The 15,525-nt window shown below is 35.2% G+C and overlaps 1 protein-coding gene, 1 non-coding gene and 1 pseudogene across 3 annotated transcripts in view; 2 read left to right on the top strand and 1 right to left on the bottom strand.

Annotated features, from left to right (window-relative positions):
* Atad2b (ATPase family AAA domain containing 2B) overlaps positions 1 to 15,525 on the top strand; it is a 127,342-nt gene that overhangs the window by 69,776 nt on the left and 42,041 nt on the right. For both annotated transcript variants that reach the window (XM_021644967.2, XM_021644968.2), the window contains exons 17-18: positions 1,586 to 1,721; positions 7,050 to 7,236. In XM_021644967.2, coding sequence (XP_021500642.1) covers positions 1,586 to 1,721; positions 7,050 to 7,236 — 323 coding nt within the window. The remainder of the gene's footprint in view (positions 1 to 1,585; positions 1,722 to 7,049; positions 7,237 to 15,525) is intronic.
* On the top strand, positions 10,653 to 11,671 carry LOC132646833 (large ribosomal subunit protein eL43-like; annotated as a pseudogene).
* LOC132651140 (U6 spliceosomal RNA) lies at positions 13,203 to 13,305 on the bottom strand. The gene has a single exon (XR_009589002.1). It is a non-coding gene; the product is annotated as a U6 spliceosomal RNA (small nuclear RNA).

The following is a 15,525-nucleotide window of genomic DNA, read 5'->3' on the forward strand; positions in this document are numbered from 1 at the left end:
TACTTGTCTTTCTTTACTTTATATGTATTTTCTGGTTTGTTTTATTCTTTAATATTTTTCCTTAAACCTGTGTTCTTTCCTTGTTTGTGACATTATCTCCCAAAAGATTTTCAGTTATTTCCCAAATAAATTTAAAACTATTAGTTTTACTAATTATTTAGCTTTTAAAAGCCCCTGAGAGCTGGACATGGTGTGCACAACTGTAATCCCAGCACTTGGGAAGGCAGAGGCAGGTGGATGGATCTCTAAGAGTTCAAGGACAGCCTGGTTTACAAAGTGAGCTTGAGTTCAGGACAGCAAAGGCTACAACAGAGAAACCCTGTCTCCAAAAACCAACCAACCAACCAACCAACTAAACAAACAAACAAACAAATTCACAGAGATCTCTGTTTAATTGAATAGTTCTGTCTCATTCTTTCTTTCTTTTTTCATTTTTGCATCTGTGTTACCCATGTGTGTGTTCTGTGCGTGGGTGCACATGCATCTGATCTTATCATATTTTATTTTTATGCAGCATCTTTTCTTTTGCTTTGGAAGTATATATTTCCTCCTTCTTTCCTTCCATTCTTCTCTCTTTTCCTTCCTCCCTCCTTGGAATCTTAACATAGGCTTTTGTTGTGTTACACAGGCTGGCTTTGAGTGCCTGGGCTCCAGCATCCTTTTTAGTCTCTGTCTTCTGAGATCACAGATGTGTTGTACTGTGTGTGTGTGTGAGACAACAGTTGATTTCTGTCTACATATGGACATATAGTTGATACATTTAGTTGATATCTTCTACATATAGAGCACTTTATTGACTGAATTGGCACTTTTAATAATGTGTATGTATTTTAATAATGTATGTATTTAATATTTACGTTCTGGAAGAATATTGTGTTCTCTGTGGAAATTTTAATTCTCTGAGTGTTAACCTTCAGGCCCGTAGAAGAATTAATGCTACTTGAATGGGTGTACTTTTAACTCTGAATTGATACTGACTTTCTAATTCTTTTGTTTGTTTGTTAAAAACTTACTTTATTTTTGTATGTGGGTATGTGCACTTGAAGGCAGGTGCCTGCAGAGGCCTGAGGTGTTGGATCTTAATGGAACTCAAGTTACAGGCAGTTGTGAACTGCTTGATGTTGGTACTGGGGACTGAGCTTGGGTCCTCTGCAAGATCAGTTTGCATTTTTTAAAGGTTTATTTTTATTATGTTTATGTGTCTCTGTTAGTACATGCTATGCATTGGATCCTTTGGTGCTAGACTAAAGGTGTTATTAGCTACTTGACAAGTGGGTGCTAGGAACTCTGGGCCTCCAGAAGGGCAGCAAGTGCTTGTAACTGCTGAGCTGTCTCTTTTCCAGACTGTTAGTCAGTAAAGTCTCCCAAATTACAGTTCATAGTAAGTGTGAATAATCTATAAAAGTTTAGAATATGCTACTTATATTTATAAATTAGTAAAATGCTGTATATTTTATCAACTTACCTGATTATATTTTTGCTAGTGTATTAGCTGATGTCACTTGATTTTAACCCCATTTTTTGCCTTTAGCATTATAAACACTAGTTTATAAGACTCGTAACTCTTGTGCTTTTCTTCTGACAGATGTAGAAAGTCTGATTTTAGATGATAGTGAAGATGAGAATGCTTTATCAATTTTTGAGACGAGTTGTCACTCAGGATCACCAAAGAAACCATCGCCAGCTGCTACTGTCACTAAATCTTATCTTCACTTTACAATGTGAGTAAGTTATATTAAACTTCTTTCAGTTCAGAATAGCCTTCTGCCTTCTGTTTAGAACACATTGGTGTTTGCTGGTGGCTAACACCAATGAATTTGAGGCATTTTTCTTTGTTTGTACACAATCCAGGAAGATTTTTACTGTGTCTTTTTGTGTCTGCTTTTTAAAAATATTTTTATTTATTATTTATTATAATTCATTCACTTTGTATCCCAGCTGTAATCCCCTTCCTTGTCTCCTCCCAATTCCTCCCTTCCTCCCTCTTCTCCTCCTATGCTCCTCTCCTAGTCCTGTGTGTGTGTGTGTGTGTGTGTGTGTGTGTGTGTGTGGTAATAATTACATTGCTAGTTACCTGATAGTTATTTTTCTCAAGAAAGAAACGGTTAAATGCTAGTTTGTCTTGGAAAGAAATGGTAATGTAGTTTGTTGGTGTTTCCTTTTTTTTTTTTTTTTCTTTTTGAGAAGTGGGAAAAGACACCTTGTTAAACTTGGACTTCAGACAGACTATATACATATTTGGAAGTGGAAACTGGCCTTGAATTGAGATCTTCTTGCCTCAGCTTCCCAAGTGCTATTAGCATAGGCATGAGTCACCGTGCTCTGCTTGCAAAATATAATCTTTTAGTGAAACTTTTTTGTTGTTGTTTTGTTTTTCCGAGACAGGGTTTCTCTATGTAGCCTTGGTTGTCCTGAAGCTCACTCTGTAGACCAGGCTGGCATAGAACTGACAGAGATCTACCTGCCCTTGCCTCCCCAAGTGCTGGGATTACAGGTGTGTGCCATTGCACCCGGCTTTTTTTAGTGTAACTTCATCCCAACAACATATGAGACATTTAAAATAAATTTTTGAGACAACGTGTTTAAAATTAAAAAAAAAAAAAAGGGTGGGGAAAGATTATTACCTTTGGAAATCAACCCATTGTTTCTGGTTTTATTGCTTTTTATTTGATCTAACATGGACAGTTAAGAAATATTTACCACCTCCCATGGCACATTAATTTGAGATAACTTTCAGATAAAGGTTTAGATACTCCAAAGCTACTAAAGAGATTTTAAATTAGAAATTGCTCAGTAATAAAACAAGTAATATTTTGATTCTTAACAGAGCATTAGTTTATATTTTTGTAATTTGAGTTTTATTGTTTTTCTACTTAACATCTTTTTGCTCTCTGTGATATAGCAGCTTTTGTTGTACACTATAATGGCAAACATTTTTCTTGCAAATATAATCTTAAATTAAGAGACCAAGTAATTTTCAAATACTAAAATATCACTACTTCTGTTTACATAATTAGTACCATAGTTAAAGGACTCTAAAGTTCCATTCAGTTAGGTTTAACAGTCCTTGCGTTAAGGAGACTGCATTATGTGCCCTGTTTTGTTTTTTTCTTTTCTTTTAGTCTTTTTCTTTTTTTAAAGACATAATCTACTTTGTAATTTAGACTAGCTAATAACTCACTTTGTAGTTAGTTTAGGCTTGCCTCAAACTTGTGGTAATCCTCCTGCTTCAGTCTTCCATCCCAGTTGTTGGGATATCAGATGTGAGTTACCATGTTTGACTGGATCAGTGTTTTTTGAACTAATTTTTTAAAAAGCATTTTGAACAAATTTAGCCTTCAGTCTGATTTAGAGCTTCCCCCTTGTAGAGTGTAATTAAATGTTGATTTGATGTATGCATTGTTAACTTTTCCTTGTTGGTCATGTTTTTAAAATGAGCTTACATTCCATATATACTTTTTTTTTTTTATGTGTTCCTTCATAGCAAACTCTTTTCATTAGGAAGTTTCCTTGTCTTCGTTTCTATATACTTCCCTTTCTGCTATCAGGGAAGCTTTTTTAGACTTCTCTAGCATTTTGTAAGTCTGTTTTGTTGATAGTTACAAGCGAACTAAATACTTTTTTTCTGCCTTGTACCCGGTTATCCTTCTGCGTGTATGTATGTTGCTTATTCTTAACAGTTTAGTTGTTTAAATTTGAATTATGCATTAGCAAGAAGAAATCATCAGAAGCCTTTTATTTCAGTGTTGTAAGATAGATCCTGCCAGTAAAGGAACACAGAAGTAGATTTTGTTATCAGAAAAACTTATCTTTACTGCTGTATTAGGTTTTTGTTTTGTTTTGTTTTATTTTTAATTTTTTTTCTTTTTGGAACATTCTGCCACTGGTTTAATATGTGCCATTGGTCTCGGTCATTGGTTTAGTTCAGCTTTTCTACAAGAATAGGTTTAATTTTAGCTTCCTTTACATAAACTATTTTAATTTACCAATTGAGTTGTGTTCTAGAATAAGCTTTTCCCACCTTCTTTTAAGGCAGGAGGCCTTAAACTCACTATGTTGCTGAAGCTGACCTCAAACTTCTGATCTTCCTGCCTCCACCACCGTATCCTGGAATAGTTGAGTACCTCCTATCATGCCAGGCATGGTGCTTTTTATCTTAGATGCCTCAGTTATATTTAGATATGTATCTCCGTGCCCCTTCTCTCTCCCCTAACCTCCATCTCTGCCAAGACAGGGAGGGTTTATCTGTGTAGCCTTGGCTGTTCTGGACTTGCTCTGTAGATCATGCTGGCCTCTAACTCAGAGAAACCCATTTGCCTCTGCCTCCCAAGTGCTGGGATTAAAAGTTAATCTTTTTATTTACTCATTTGAAACATTTTCTGTTTGTTTTTTGGCATTCCAGGAGTTATACTTGATGCTGAAAAAGCACAGGAGGATCAGATACAATTTACTTTAGTCTGAAGAAGTTTTTGTTATTTGGTGTTAGCAAAGGTTGTGATGTGTTTTGTGAAAGTAAAATTTCTTCTGGGAAGTGCAGGAAAGCCTTAGAGGATGTGTAGTCACAATTGATGTTCATATGAGACTGAAGGGATGGGAGGTGGCACCTGAAACATGCTACAAACTAGACATGTGCTATAAGCCATGTATTTGTGGTGTCATTTTATAAATGAAGCACATATAAATGTAAAGGTTCAGGAGTTCTTTTCTAGTGGATTGTAGGCTTCATTTCAGGCTGTTTCTTTTTTCCCGTTCTTGTTTATCCTATCATTGACATCTTATATCTAGGTTTCAATTAAAAAAAAATAAAAAAAAAACTTCCCAGTTATCTTTTCCCCATTCACCTTCGTGAGCTCCTTAATGGGAATTTGAATTCTGTTCCCCTTTTATACCATCTTATACTTAACTGCTCTGAGCTTTGGTTTTCCCATTTGCTTAATAAATTAAAACTATATATTTTCTAGAATATTTAGAAAATTGAAGCCATAGATGATGGCTAACACCTGTAATCCCAGGACTTGAACGCTGAATGAAGCAGGAAGATTGTGAATTACAATTGAGGAAGATAGCTATGTGAACTACTTGTAATCAGTGTTTGAGTGGTCTAAATTGGAGTTTTTTTCTCAAATTACTCATTATTTTAGGTAATGTTGAGAATAACTTTTAATCTTTTCCTTTCCAAATTCTGTAGGAATTTTATAAGAGCTTATCAAATACATAAAATAATCATAAATGTTTAGTGAAAATTGTCATTTTCACATATTTATAGTGCTTTTGTATTGGCGAATTTCATACTTTTTACTAAGATTATTTGCTGTTGTTTGTGTTACTTTTCATATTGCTTTTGCAATTGTGAGTAGGGTCTTTTTTATTGTTCTCTTTTTTACGTTTATTATGGGGCCTAGTTAGTAAATCTGTTGTTGTTGTTTCTGCCTTCAGTCTTGTTTCTCTGCTGTTAGGTTCTAATACCACTACTAATTCTTTTGTATTTAGTGCTTTATCATTTTCTTTAGAGGGAGCAGTTTTTCTTTTATTTCTTTCCATGTGCTTTATTTTTCTTTATGCTTCGTGCATTGTCTTAGAGTTTGTAGTATTACAGTGACGAAATCTGTTTTATTATTTTGTTCTTAAAGATTTTACTTTATTTATGTTTGTGTGTGTCTGTGTCTATATGTGTCTGTGCACAAGTGTGTGCAGGTTCTCATGGAGCCCAGAAGAGGGCAGATTTCCTGTGGCAGTGACAGGTGGCTATGAGCTGCCTGTTGTGGGTTCTGGGAACTGAGCTCAAGTTTTCTGCAAGAATGATATGCACTCAACCTCTGAGTCATCTTTCTAGCCTCCTGATTTATTATTTTAGTGGCAATAAAATATTGAAAATAAAAATTAGATTTGCTTTAGTATATTTCTTTTTTTTAGTGTGTAGCCTAATCTGTCATATTAGTGTAAGAACTGTCATATTTGCGTAAGAACTGTTGTTAGTTTTTATTGTCACAGAAACAAAATTTGCCATATCTGAAAACGTTTTTTTTCTTTTAATTAAAAAAAAATTGTGGTATTTTAGCTCATTTCCTCCAGTAACCTGGGTAATTTATAAATAGTGTAACTTTCACAGGCTGGGTATGCCAAGGCACTAGCATGTCTGATCTCTCTTGAAGGGTCTGTCTTGTTACATGGCAGAACAGACTAAAAAGACGAGCTCATTTTCTTGAACCCTTTATAAAACTCTGTTTTAAGACAGGCTCTTACTGTGTATCCCTTACTGGGAACTTGGAATGTAGATGAGGTTGGCCTCAAAACTCACAGATTTTTTTTTTCTGACTCTACCTTCACAATGCTGGGACTAAAAACATGTGCTACCATGTCTAGCTTAAAAACTCTTACCGTCTTATACAATCACCTGCTGATTGCCCTATCTTTTGTTACTATCACACTGTTTAAAAATGACTTTGTGAGGAGTCGTAGAATATAGCAGTTAGAAAATACACTTAACATACAATTTACATTTTAACCATATTTTGATTTGGTGGGTGGTCTGGTTATAGCTTAGGCAACCAGAACTCACTATTTAACCCAGGCTGGTCAGACTTCAGCCTCATTAGTGCCAGGTTTTTAAGTGTGAGTCACCATGCCCAGCTTTAACTATTTCTTTTCTAAGTCTTATACTGTAATAATTAATCTTCAGATCTACATTTTTTTTCTAGATTTCTCTTTGCCCCAGATCTGTTTCTTTGTTGGGATCCCTCCTGTTTAATTAATAGATATAGTCTTAGACTCTCCAAGTTTTAATATATAAAAAAATATATAAAATATGATAGGGTGAAATATTGCTGATTTTTTTTTTTTTTAGAATGGGTTTATACCTTCACATTGGTTTTTACTATAGTTACAGATAGTCATTATTTTAGAATCATGGGTAATGAAAAGATGAGTATACTAAAATAAGGAAGCTTTATTAATTTGAAGTTTGATTCTTTTAATAGAAATATTTTACCTGCAAATTCATGCATATTAATATTCAGAATATATAATTTTAAGATCACTATGTCTTATAGGTCACCATATCATCAGCCAACCTCCTACAGGCCTCGACTGTTGCTATCTGGAGAACGAGGTTCAGGACAAACTTCTCACCTTGCTCCAGCACTTTTGCATACACTAGAAAGATTCTCTGTGCATCGGCTCGATCTCCCAGCACTTTACTCAGTCAGTGCCAAAACACCTGAAGAATCGTGTGCACAGGTAGGTTTGCACACTGCTTTTGTCTTGCTATTGTACACATAGTTTGTAAGATAAGGATTTTTCAGAGGATAGTGAATATTAACTTTTTATTAGCTACTTCTTAACATTCTTATGTTAGTACAATGAATAATACTTAAGAATGAGCGTATTGTGTTGTTTTTTTTCCCTATGATACTTCTTTATTGAAAATGTACTGTCTTATAGAAAAGAAAAAAAAGGCTTTTTTTCCCCTTTTCAGATCATTTTTCAAAGTTGTGGTTTCCGAGATGTAATTGTGATATTAATTAAACTGGACATTTGTATCCATAGTTTAGTCATTTTGTTACTTGATTCTCAACTCTTATGAAATCTTATGGCTTATGAAGCAAGGGTTATTTATATTTGTTGAGGTTTTTATATACAGCTAAAAATACAAACTGTATCATTCTGGAAGAGATGAGGGAAATAAAGTTTTGAGCTAAGGGGGACCATGTTGTAACCACATCTGCATTTCTACACAGTGTCTACATAGAGAGAGCTCATTGAATCTCTTTTCTTCTCTTTTTGTCTTTTTCCGCTCTCATGTCTCTGTGTGTGCATGTATGTTTACATGTTTGGGGCACCATTATGGGTGAAAATGCATGTGGAGGTCTTAGGTTGATTTTGGGATACGTCCTGGGTAGTATTTTCATGTTATTCATTGAGGTAGGATTTCTCCACCAGACTCAGAGCTTGCCAGCATAGATAATCATGCTAGCCGTTTTGCTTTGGGGATATTGTCTCTGCCCTCTGAGGCTGGAAGGTGGGCCGCTATAACCCAGCATTTGCGTGGGTTCTGATGGTCTGAATACTAGTTGGCTTGCTTGTCAAGTAGTTGACTATAGAACCATGCATCCTGCCCTTCTTTTATTTTTCTAATAGTGTTTTGCTCATTTGCTCAGACTGGTTTCCTAGTCTCAGTTTCCTGAGTAGCTGGGACTTCAGGGGTCTGATAGCATGCTTATCAGGAGGTGCTTCTTAAATATTTGAGTATTCGTGCTTCCAATAAATAAGACGAATGTCACTTTGTACTTGGATGTTTTGCACACGTGGCTTGTATAACTGGTGGGGTGGCACTTATAAATGACTTGATAACTGTGCTGTAGTTACTTAACTGAAAGCCATTCCCAGATGGGACTTTTCTAGCAGGAAATACATGTTTGTTAAAGAGTTCATAGTGGTAGTGGCTTAATTTGTCTTTTACTCATAGTTCTCTGGTCATTAACAGTACTTCTTATAAAGCTTTGTTTAAAGGATTTTTTTTTCTAAAACATGTGGTCCTAATATAAAACTGTATACCATTACTTTGCTCACAGTTTGACACATCCTAGCTGTGAATTTTTTCCAATAACATTTACTTTTATGTTTGCCCATACTTTTCCTTCTGGATGAGAAGATTTTGCAGGTTTATACAAGTAAAAGAATTATTCAGTGTCATTTCAAGTAAATCCAAATGATGTACTAGGAAAGTATAAATTACCAAAATTGACTCCAGAAAAGAAAGAATCTAAACAGCACGAACTGTGGCAGAAGAAATTGAAGAAGTGTCATAAAAGCACTCAACCTAGACAGTTTCACAGGTGAATTATTTTACTTTTAAAGAATACTGTTATTCTGATGCTAAACTGTTCTAAGCATTGGAAATTAGGAAAGCTGAGAGACCGGCAAAATCAGCAGCCACAGGCTTTCAAGTAAACCCAAAGAGTGCTAACGATCAGCCTTGCTTAGGCGGGAGTCCTAAAGAAAACATCGCTAATGGAGCCTGCTAGTTAAAAGGATATTACTGAGGCATGCAAGATTTATTCAGACATTGAGGGAATTAAATATTGGAAGGTACACATTAAGGTTACAAACATTGATTGTGATAGCATTGTTTTTGGAATACCTATAGCACCGACTAAAAATAATTCAGGACAAGAGGATTCTATAAGGGAGGCACTTGCAAATGTAATAGTCTAAAATTGTTAGCTTTCTTTTATATTTATCAGAGTAAGTTATAAATACAATGGATAGAAAGAATTATTTTAAAAAGCAACTCAATTTCCCTAGAAATTAACTGAATGAATTAGTATTCAAGGCCTAAGGGGGGGAAAATTCAAGTGAAAGGGACAGTTGAATAAAAACAGCAAATAAAACTTGTTTTAACTTATTTTATTACATTTCAATTCAGGTATATACCTAGGTCAGATTAAATGGATAGAACCTCATCTACACAGTTTCATTGTTATGACCTAGAACACATTGCTTTGCCCAACTGAACCTTGATTTTTTTACATATGAAATGAAGATAATGATACTTAGCATGAAGTTATATTAAAATAAATACATCAAATAGGCTTGATATCAGTGCTCTCAACATGTTAGCTGTAATCATGGTTTTCATTTTCATTGCTGCTAAGACCAAAATGAGAATGCTGTGGGTTGTTTTCTGAATTATTCATAAATTTCAAGTGTAATCCCATTTATTGTCCCACTATAATTTAGAGGGAGCAACCTAACAAGATTTCTGTTTCTTGTAGATGTTAAACATGAGAATCACAAGGTAAATTCTAGAGAAAAAAAAAATGTAATATAGGAGCTTTGCCGGATTTTTATGGGTATACTAGAATGTCAATAAGAAATTTGTACCTGCATAGGAATAGACAAAGTAATAGGATTAAAAAAATATTCCATATTCCGACCCTTCTGATAATGGTATATGATGGTGATGGTGGCCACTACAAATAAATTTCATATCAATAATATGGAAGTAATGGGTTATTTAGTAAATGATCTTGGAAAACTTGCTGTCCTTAACAGGGACAATAGAAAAACAAAACAATTCCATTTCTTATTTGTTTGTATATGTAAATGCAAAGAAATTCTAGATCAGCTTTGGAACTGCAAGAACACTAGGAAAATTTACAAGATCCATATACTTATTATCATTTGAAAGTAGTTAAACAGTATACAGAAAGTAGAATCTAAATAAGGTACTTGACTACAGAAAAATTTTAAGTTTCACATAGCAAATTATTTTTCAAATAAAATTAATAGACAGTGTCTGGTGAAAAATATATTTGTTATACATAACAAGAACAAATTTTTAAATATAAATAGTATGTAAATCAGGAAAGAGAAAGAATAAAAGTTTAACATAAAAATTTGCAAAACATAGCAAGCTAATTTTTCAGCATTCTGAAAGCTGAGGCAGTTGGATCAAGAATTCAAGATAAGCCCAGATTATATTGTTAGTACCTGTCTTACTCTCCTCCAGTCTTTGCCAAAAAGTAAAAAGAAAGAAAGCAGCAAATATGCTTTGTATTTATAAGGAGAAAAAAAAAAAACCCAACCAATTAAAAAAAGATTTTTGCCTTTCCGTATAAATGAAAATTACAAGATTTGTTTAAAGTCAGTAAAAACAGCTTAATTATGAAAATGCTGGCTCTCCTTCGGCCTTGGGCTTCGGTTCCAGCAACACGGCTAAAAGCACCAAGAAGGTCGGGATCATAGTGAAATATGGACCATTATGGTGCCTACCTCCAGAAGATAGTGAAGAAGATTGAAATCAGCCAGCACGCCAAGTACATTTGCTCCTTCTGTGGCATGACCAAGATGAAGAGATGAGCCGTTGGCATCTGGCACTGTGGATCCTGCATGAAAACAGTGACTGGTGGGGCTTGGACCTACAACACCACTTCTGCCATCACAGTGAAGTCCGCCATCAGAAGACTCAAGGAACTGAAAGACCAGTAGACGTGCTACTGTTTGAGACTTGCCTAGTGTGCAATAAATGGGTTAATTTACATAAAAAAGAATGCTGGAGATGTTGGATATTTGAACTTAGTTATATATATATATTTCAAATTTGATAAGAAATTTATACATACATACATATATACATACATATATACTTTTGAACTAGAATTAAATATTTAGGAACTTTGTCCCCTGAAGTCTTGTTAACTATAAGAATTCATTGTCAGATGGGTATGGATACTAATCATAGCTTTGTGCATACTGAGATTTTTATTTCATGTGCATTGGTGTTTGCCTGCATTGTATGTCCGTGTGACAGTGTTGGCTCTCCTGTAACTGGAGTTATAATTGTGAGCCATCATGTGGGTGCTGGGAACTGAGCCCAGGTCCTTTGGAAGGGCAGCCAGTGCTGTTAACCGCTGAGCCACATCTTCAGCTCTGTGAATACTGACAAACAAAATAATTCATAAAACAAACTGTAAATCCTTTAATAGAGGGCTGGCAAAACAAGTCATGTATAGCTTATGGTATACTATGAGGCCACCAATAGAGATGAGGTTGATTTACTTAGGTTGATATGGGAAATAAGAGATGTGGGTACGTGTGCATGTTTGTAATTTGCTCATAAATGGTTGCTTTGATTTAGGGGCAGAAATCTATGTAATTGGGATTGATTAAACTTTAATGTCTATGTTTTCTTTCTGTGTGTGCTTTTTTGTTTGTTTGTTTGTTTGTTTGTTTTTTTGTTTTTGGTTTTTTTGAGACAGGGTTTCTCTGTGTAGCCTTGGCTGTTCTGGACTTACTTTGTAGAACAGGCTGGCCTGGAACTCACAAAGGCCTGTCTCTTGCTCTCAGACACTCAGGATACCTTATAGTGAGCTGTAGCTTCATAGTATTGGGAGTCTGGGCCTTTTTAAGAAAAGTCATACTTGGCTAAATATAAGTTCTAATTTCATATTCTTTGTTCTCTCTCATTTTTTGCCTTCTTTCGTTGGTCATGTTTATGGGGAAAGTGGAGGAAGGGAGGTATCAATTAATAAGAGAAAAGTAATAAAAACTCTTATTTTACCATTTGGTGGGTACTTTGAGAAAAGTAATCTTTGTACTCAAAAGTGTCTTTTTAATTTTAATTTATGTTCATTAGTGTAAAAGTGCCAGGTCCCTTGGACTGCCATATGGGTGCTGGGAATTGAACCTGGGTCCTTTAGGGAGAGAAGACGGTGCTCTTAACTGCTGAGCCATCTCTCCAACCCAGCTGAAGAGCTTCTTAAAAGAAGAGCTCATGCTTGAATAAGCATCAACTTGGTTGGGGCTGGGCAGTGGAACAGCTGAGACCAAGACTCTGCTGAACACTGCTGCGGACCAGCTAATCACCATTTATAAATGTAGTAGTTTTTTAAACAGATTTTCCAAAAAGAGATTGTTATTTAATAAAAGTGAATTTTTATAAAGGCCAGCAAATCTGGTTCTAAGTAGATTCCTAGGATAGTGGGTGTGGTTCAGATACAAAACCACAACATTTAAGAAGTTCTTCTGTTTTCTGTATTCCCTTCTTTTCTTTCTGCCTGCTCTCCTTGGGACTAGGATTCTGTCCTGAGAATCAACTCTAAATGTGTAACATAAGGATCAGTCTGTGGCAAGTCTTAGCATGTGTTTCTCTAATATATGTGATTTTTCACATATATTTACTTACTTGTATGTGTGCATGTGCACACTCATGTACTGTGTATGTATGTGGAGGTCAGAGAACAACTTTTGGAAGATGTTTCTTTCTACTGTGTGGAAAGACCTGGGGTTTCAGGCAGTTGTAAGCTACCTGATGTGGGTACTGAAAATCAAACTCAGATCCTCAGGATGGCTCTCAAACACTGAGCTATCTCTCCAGCCCTTGCATGTGGTTTATTAAAAGCTTTGGAATTTAGATCCTGTATAGTGTTATGAATAATTTGAAATGGTGAAATAAATATTTTGTTTAGTGAAAGTTTTAGTATTTTTCCATTCCCAGAAAGAAAATATATCTGGAACTTCTCAGGGAAAGCCCCTTTTGACTCGCTAATATTAAAGGATTAATATTTACCTCAGTGTAGTCCCCCCTTTTAGTTTATTTAAATTTTTTTCTCAGACATTATATTTTGATCATGTTCTTTCCCCTTCTCCAGGTTCTTGTAGAGCCTTCTTACTTTCCTACCCACACAACTTTATGCCCCACCTTCAATATGGAGCCCTTCACGAATTTGCATGTCATTCTTGTTCAGGGGCCATGCTCATCTTCTGTATTGTTCCAGTTTTAATGTATGTGCTGCCGAGCTACACTCTGGTTGCTTTCTGTTTGTTCACATGGGTGTCTCTATTTTCTGTGGCATTTGAGTTTGTAAGCAAATTAAATTATCTTGCTTTAAATTATTATGTAATTATTATGTAACAGTTATTAAATTCTTGATGTCTTTAAGGAATGAAAATACCAGAAAGTTTAACTTCACAGAGTTGTTTTTTTTTTTTTTTTTTTGTAGTATTGCCAAAGTTCAGAAACCAGTATAGGTGTGTTTCATCACTGCCTGGTTTTGCACTTACGTAGAAAAGTTTGGTACCTTTTTCTCTTGAATTCTTGATCTTCAGAGGTCATATAGTAACTTGTTTTCACAAAAGATGCTCAGTAACTTTAGGTGAGTAGAGTTTAAATGCAGTAAAATGATATTAATAAATTAAATTGCCAAGATGGGTGTGATGGCACACACCTGTAATCCCAGAACTCAGGGAGGCAGAGGCAGGCAGATCTCTGTGAATTTGAGGCCAGCCTGGTCTACAGAGCTAGTCCAGGACAGCCAAGGCTACACAGAGAAACCCTGTCTTGAAAAACAAACAAAGAACAAATCACCAGTAATACCATGTAATGGTTTATGATGCCAAGATACAAGAAAATTCAACACATTCACTTTTTGCAAAAAAATTAACTCTGCTCCCAAAATTTTAATTTTAGCTGTTTTATAATTTTAGTTTATAATATTACCTGACAAATTGTAGAAGTTTTTTTAATATAAAGCTATTTGACTCTTTCCTGTGATAGATCCTTTTAGATAAGTCAGAGAACAACTGGCTTTGAGTTTTTTGCTTTATTCACACTTGTGCTTGATTGTTTTTTTTACATCTGAATTTCAATTTTTAAATAAAATTGCTTGTACTGAGGCTGTAAATTCTTAACTAAAAACATGCATAGGGATAGATATATTTAGCTCATTGGTAGAACACTGAGCAATTTGTGCAAGACTCTGGGTCTGATCCCCAGAGTTGCCAAAGTGAAGAAAGAAAACAGCAAAATTGTCATACATTGAATTTGTGTGCATGTGGTGCTGGGGAATCAAGCCAAGGGTCTGACATATAAGAGGCAAGCGCTCAGCCACTGGTCACTGCTTTCAGCCCCAAAATATTTTAGTTCAGTGGCTAAAGTTCTGTTTTCTCAGCTTAGCTATTTAGATAATTAGAACTCCTATCAAGATTAAGTGCAGTTTATATAATTAGTGCTCGCTTGCATGGGTACTTCCAGCTCTAGTAGGCTAAGTTTTGATATTTAGCATAAATAATTTATGATTAAAAAAATCCTTAAGGAAAAGAAAACCTGGTTAAAAGGCTATACCATCAGGGTCAGGAAGGAGGCCAAAAGGAAATGAACAGTGTGGACAGACACTGGAGCATGTTCATTTTACTTGTGCAAGAGTGCTGGTCATGTCAGAGGTATTTTGAAACGGTTGGTTCAGTAATTTGGCCTACTATCTTTTTTTCTCTATAACAGTTTTTCTGTTTTCTACTACACCTTGCACATCCACCAATCCAAGACACCTTATAGGTGAGTATTTTTCTAGTTCTCAAATGGCATCAGTTGTTCCCAGGCAGTTGCCACTTCATAAAATTAGGCTCTATTTTTCTACTCTGAATTAACAGGTATTTGATTCCACAAAGACTGTTTTAGTCCACAACTTTAAAAGTTGACAGCAGGGGATGTAGATCAGTGACAGAATACTTGCCTTTTGTGTGAAGCCCTGGGCTCCACCCCCAGGATTCTGCTTACTTAACACCAAAACATAGTATGATGACCACAGGTAAACTGTTGAAAGGCTGCTTTTACTCCAAACCAGCACCCCATAGTTCACAATAAGATTGTGTTTATTTTCATTGATGTTTATACTCTAGGAAATTTAAAATGCTAGTTTCAGACTTTTATTTGTTTTTTTTAAATGCTCTGAATCGAACCTTAGAGTTTTACACACACTACACAAGCTCTTCCCCACTAAGCTGAGCACTCAGTTCTCTTTTTGAATTTTTAGTATAAAAACTGGGTAATTAAAACAAGTTGCTTTTATATTTTAAGATATCAAAGTGTACTCTAACAGCACGAGATTCAAGCTATTAAATTACAAACTATTAAAGGGAAAAATACTTCAGCAGTGTTTTTTAATTTTTCTAGAAAGTAAACATGGTTCCTAACAAAGGGTTAGAGAAAACATCATAATCTCTAGATGTTGTTTATCTCATGTAGTC

Source organism: Meriones unguiculatus, chromosome 1 (assembly GCF_030254825.1).
Source record: "Meriones unguiculatus strain TT.TT164.6M chromosome 1, Bangor_MerUng_6.1, whole genome shotgun sequence".
Lineage (NCBI taxonomy): Eukaryota > Metazoa > Chordata > Mammalia > Rodentia > Muridae > Meriones > Meriones unguiculatus.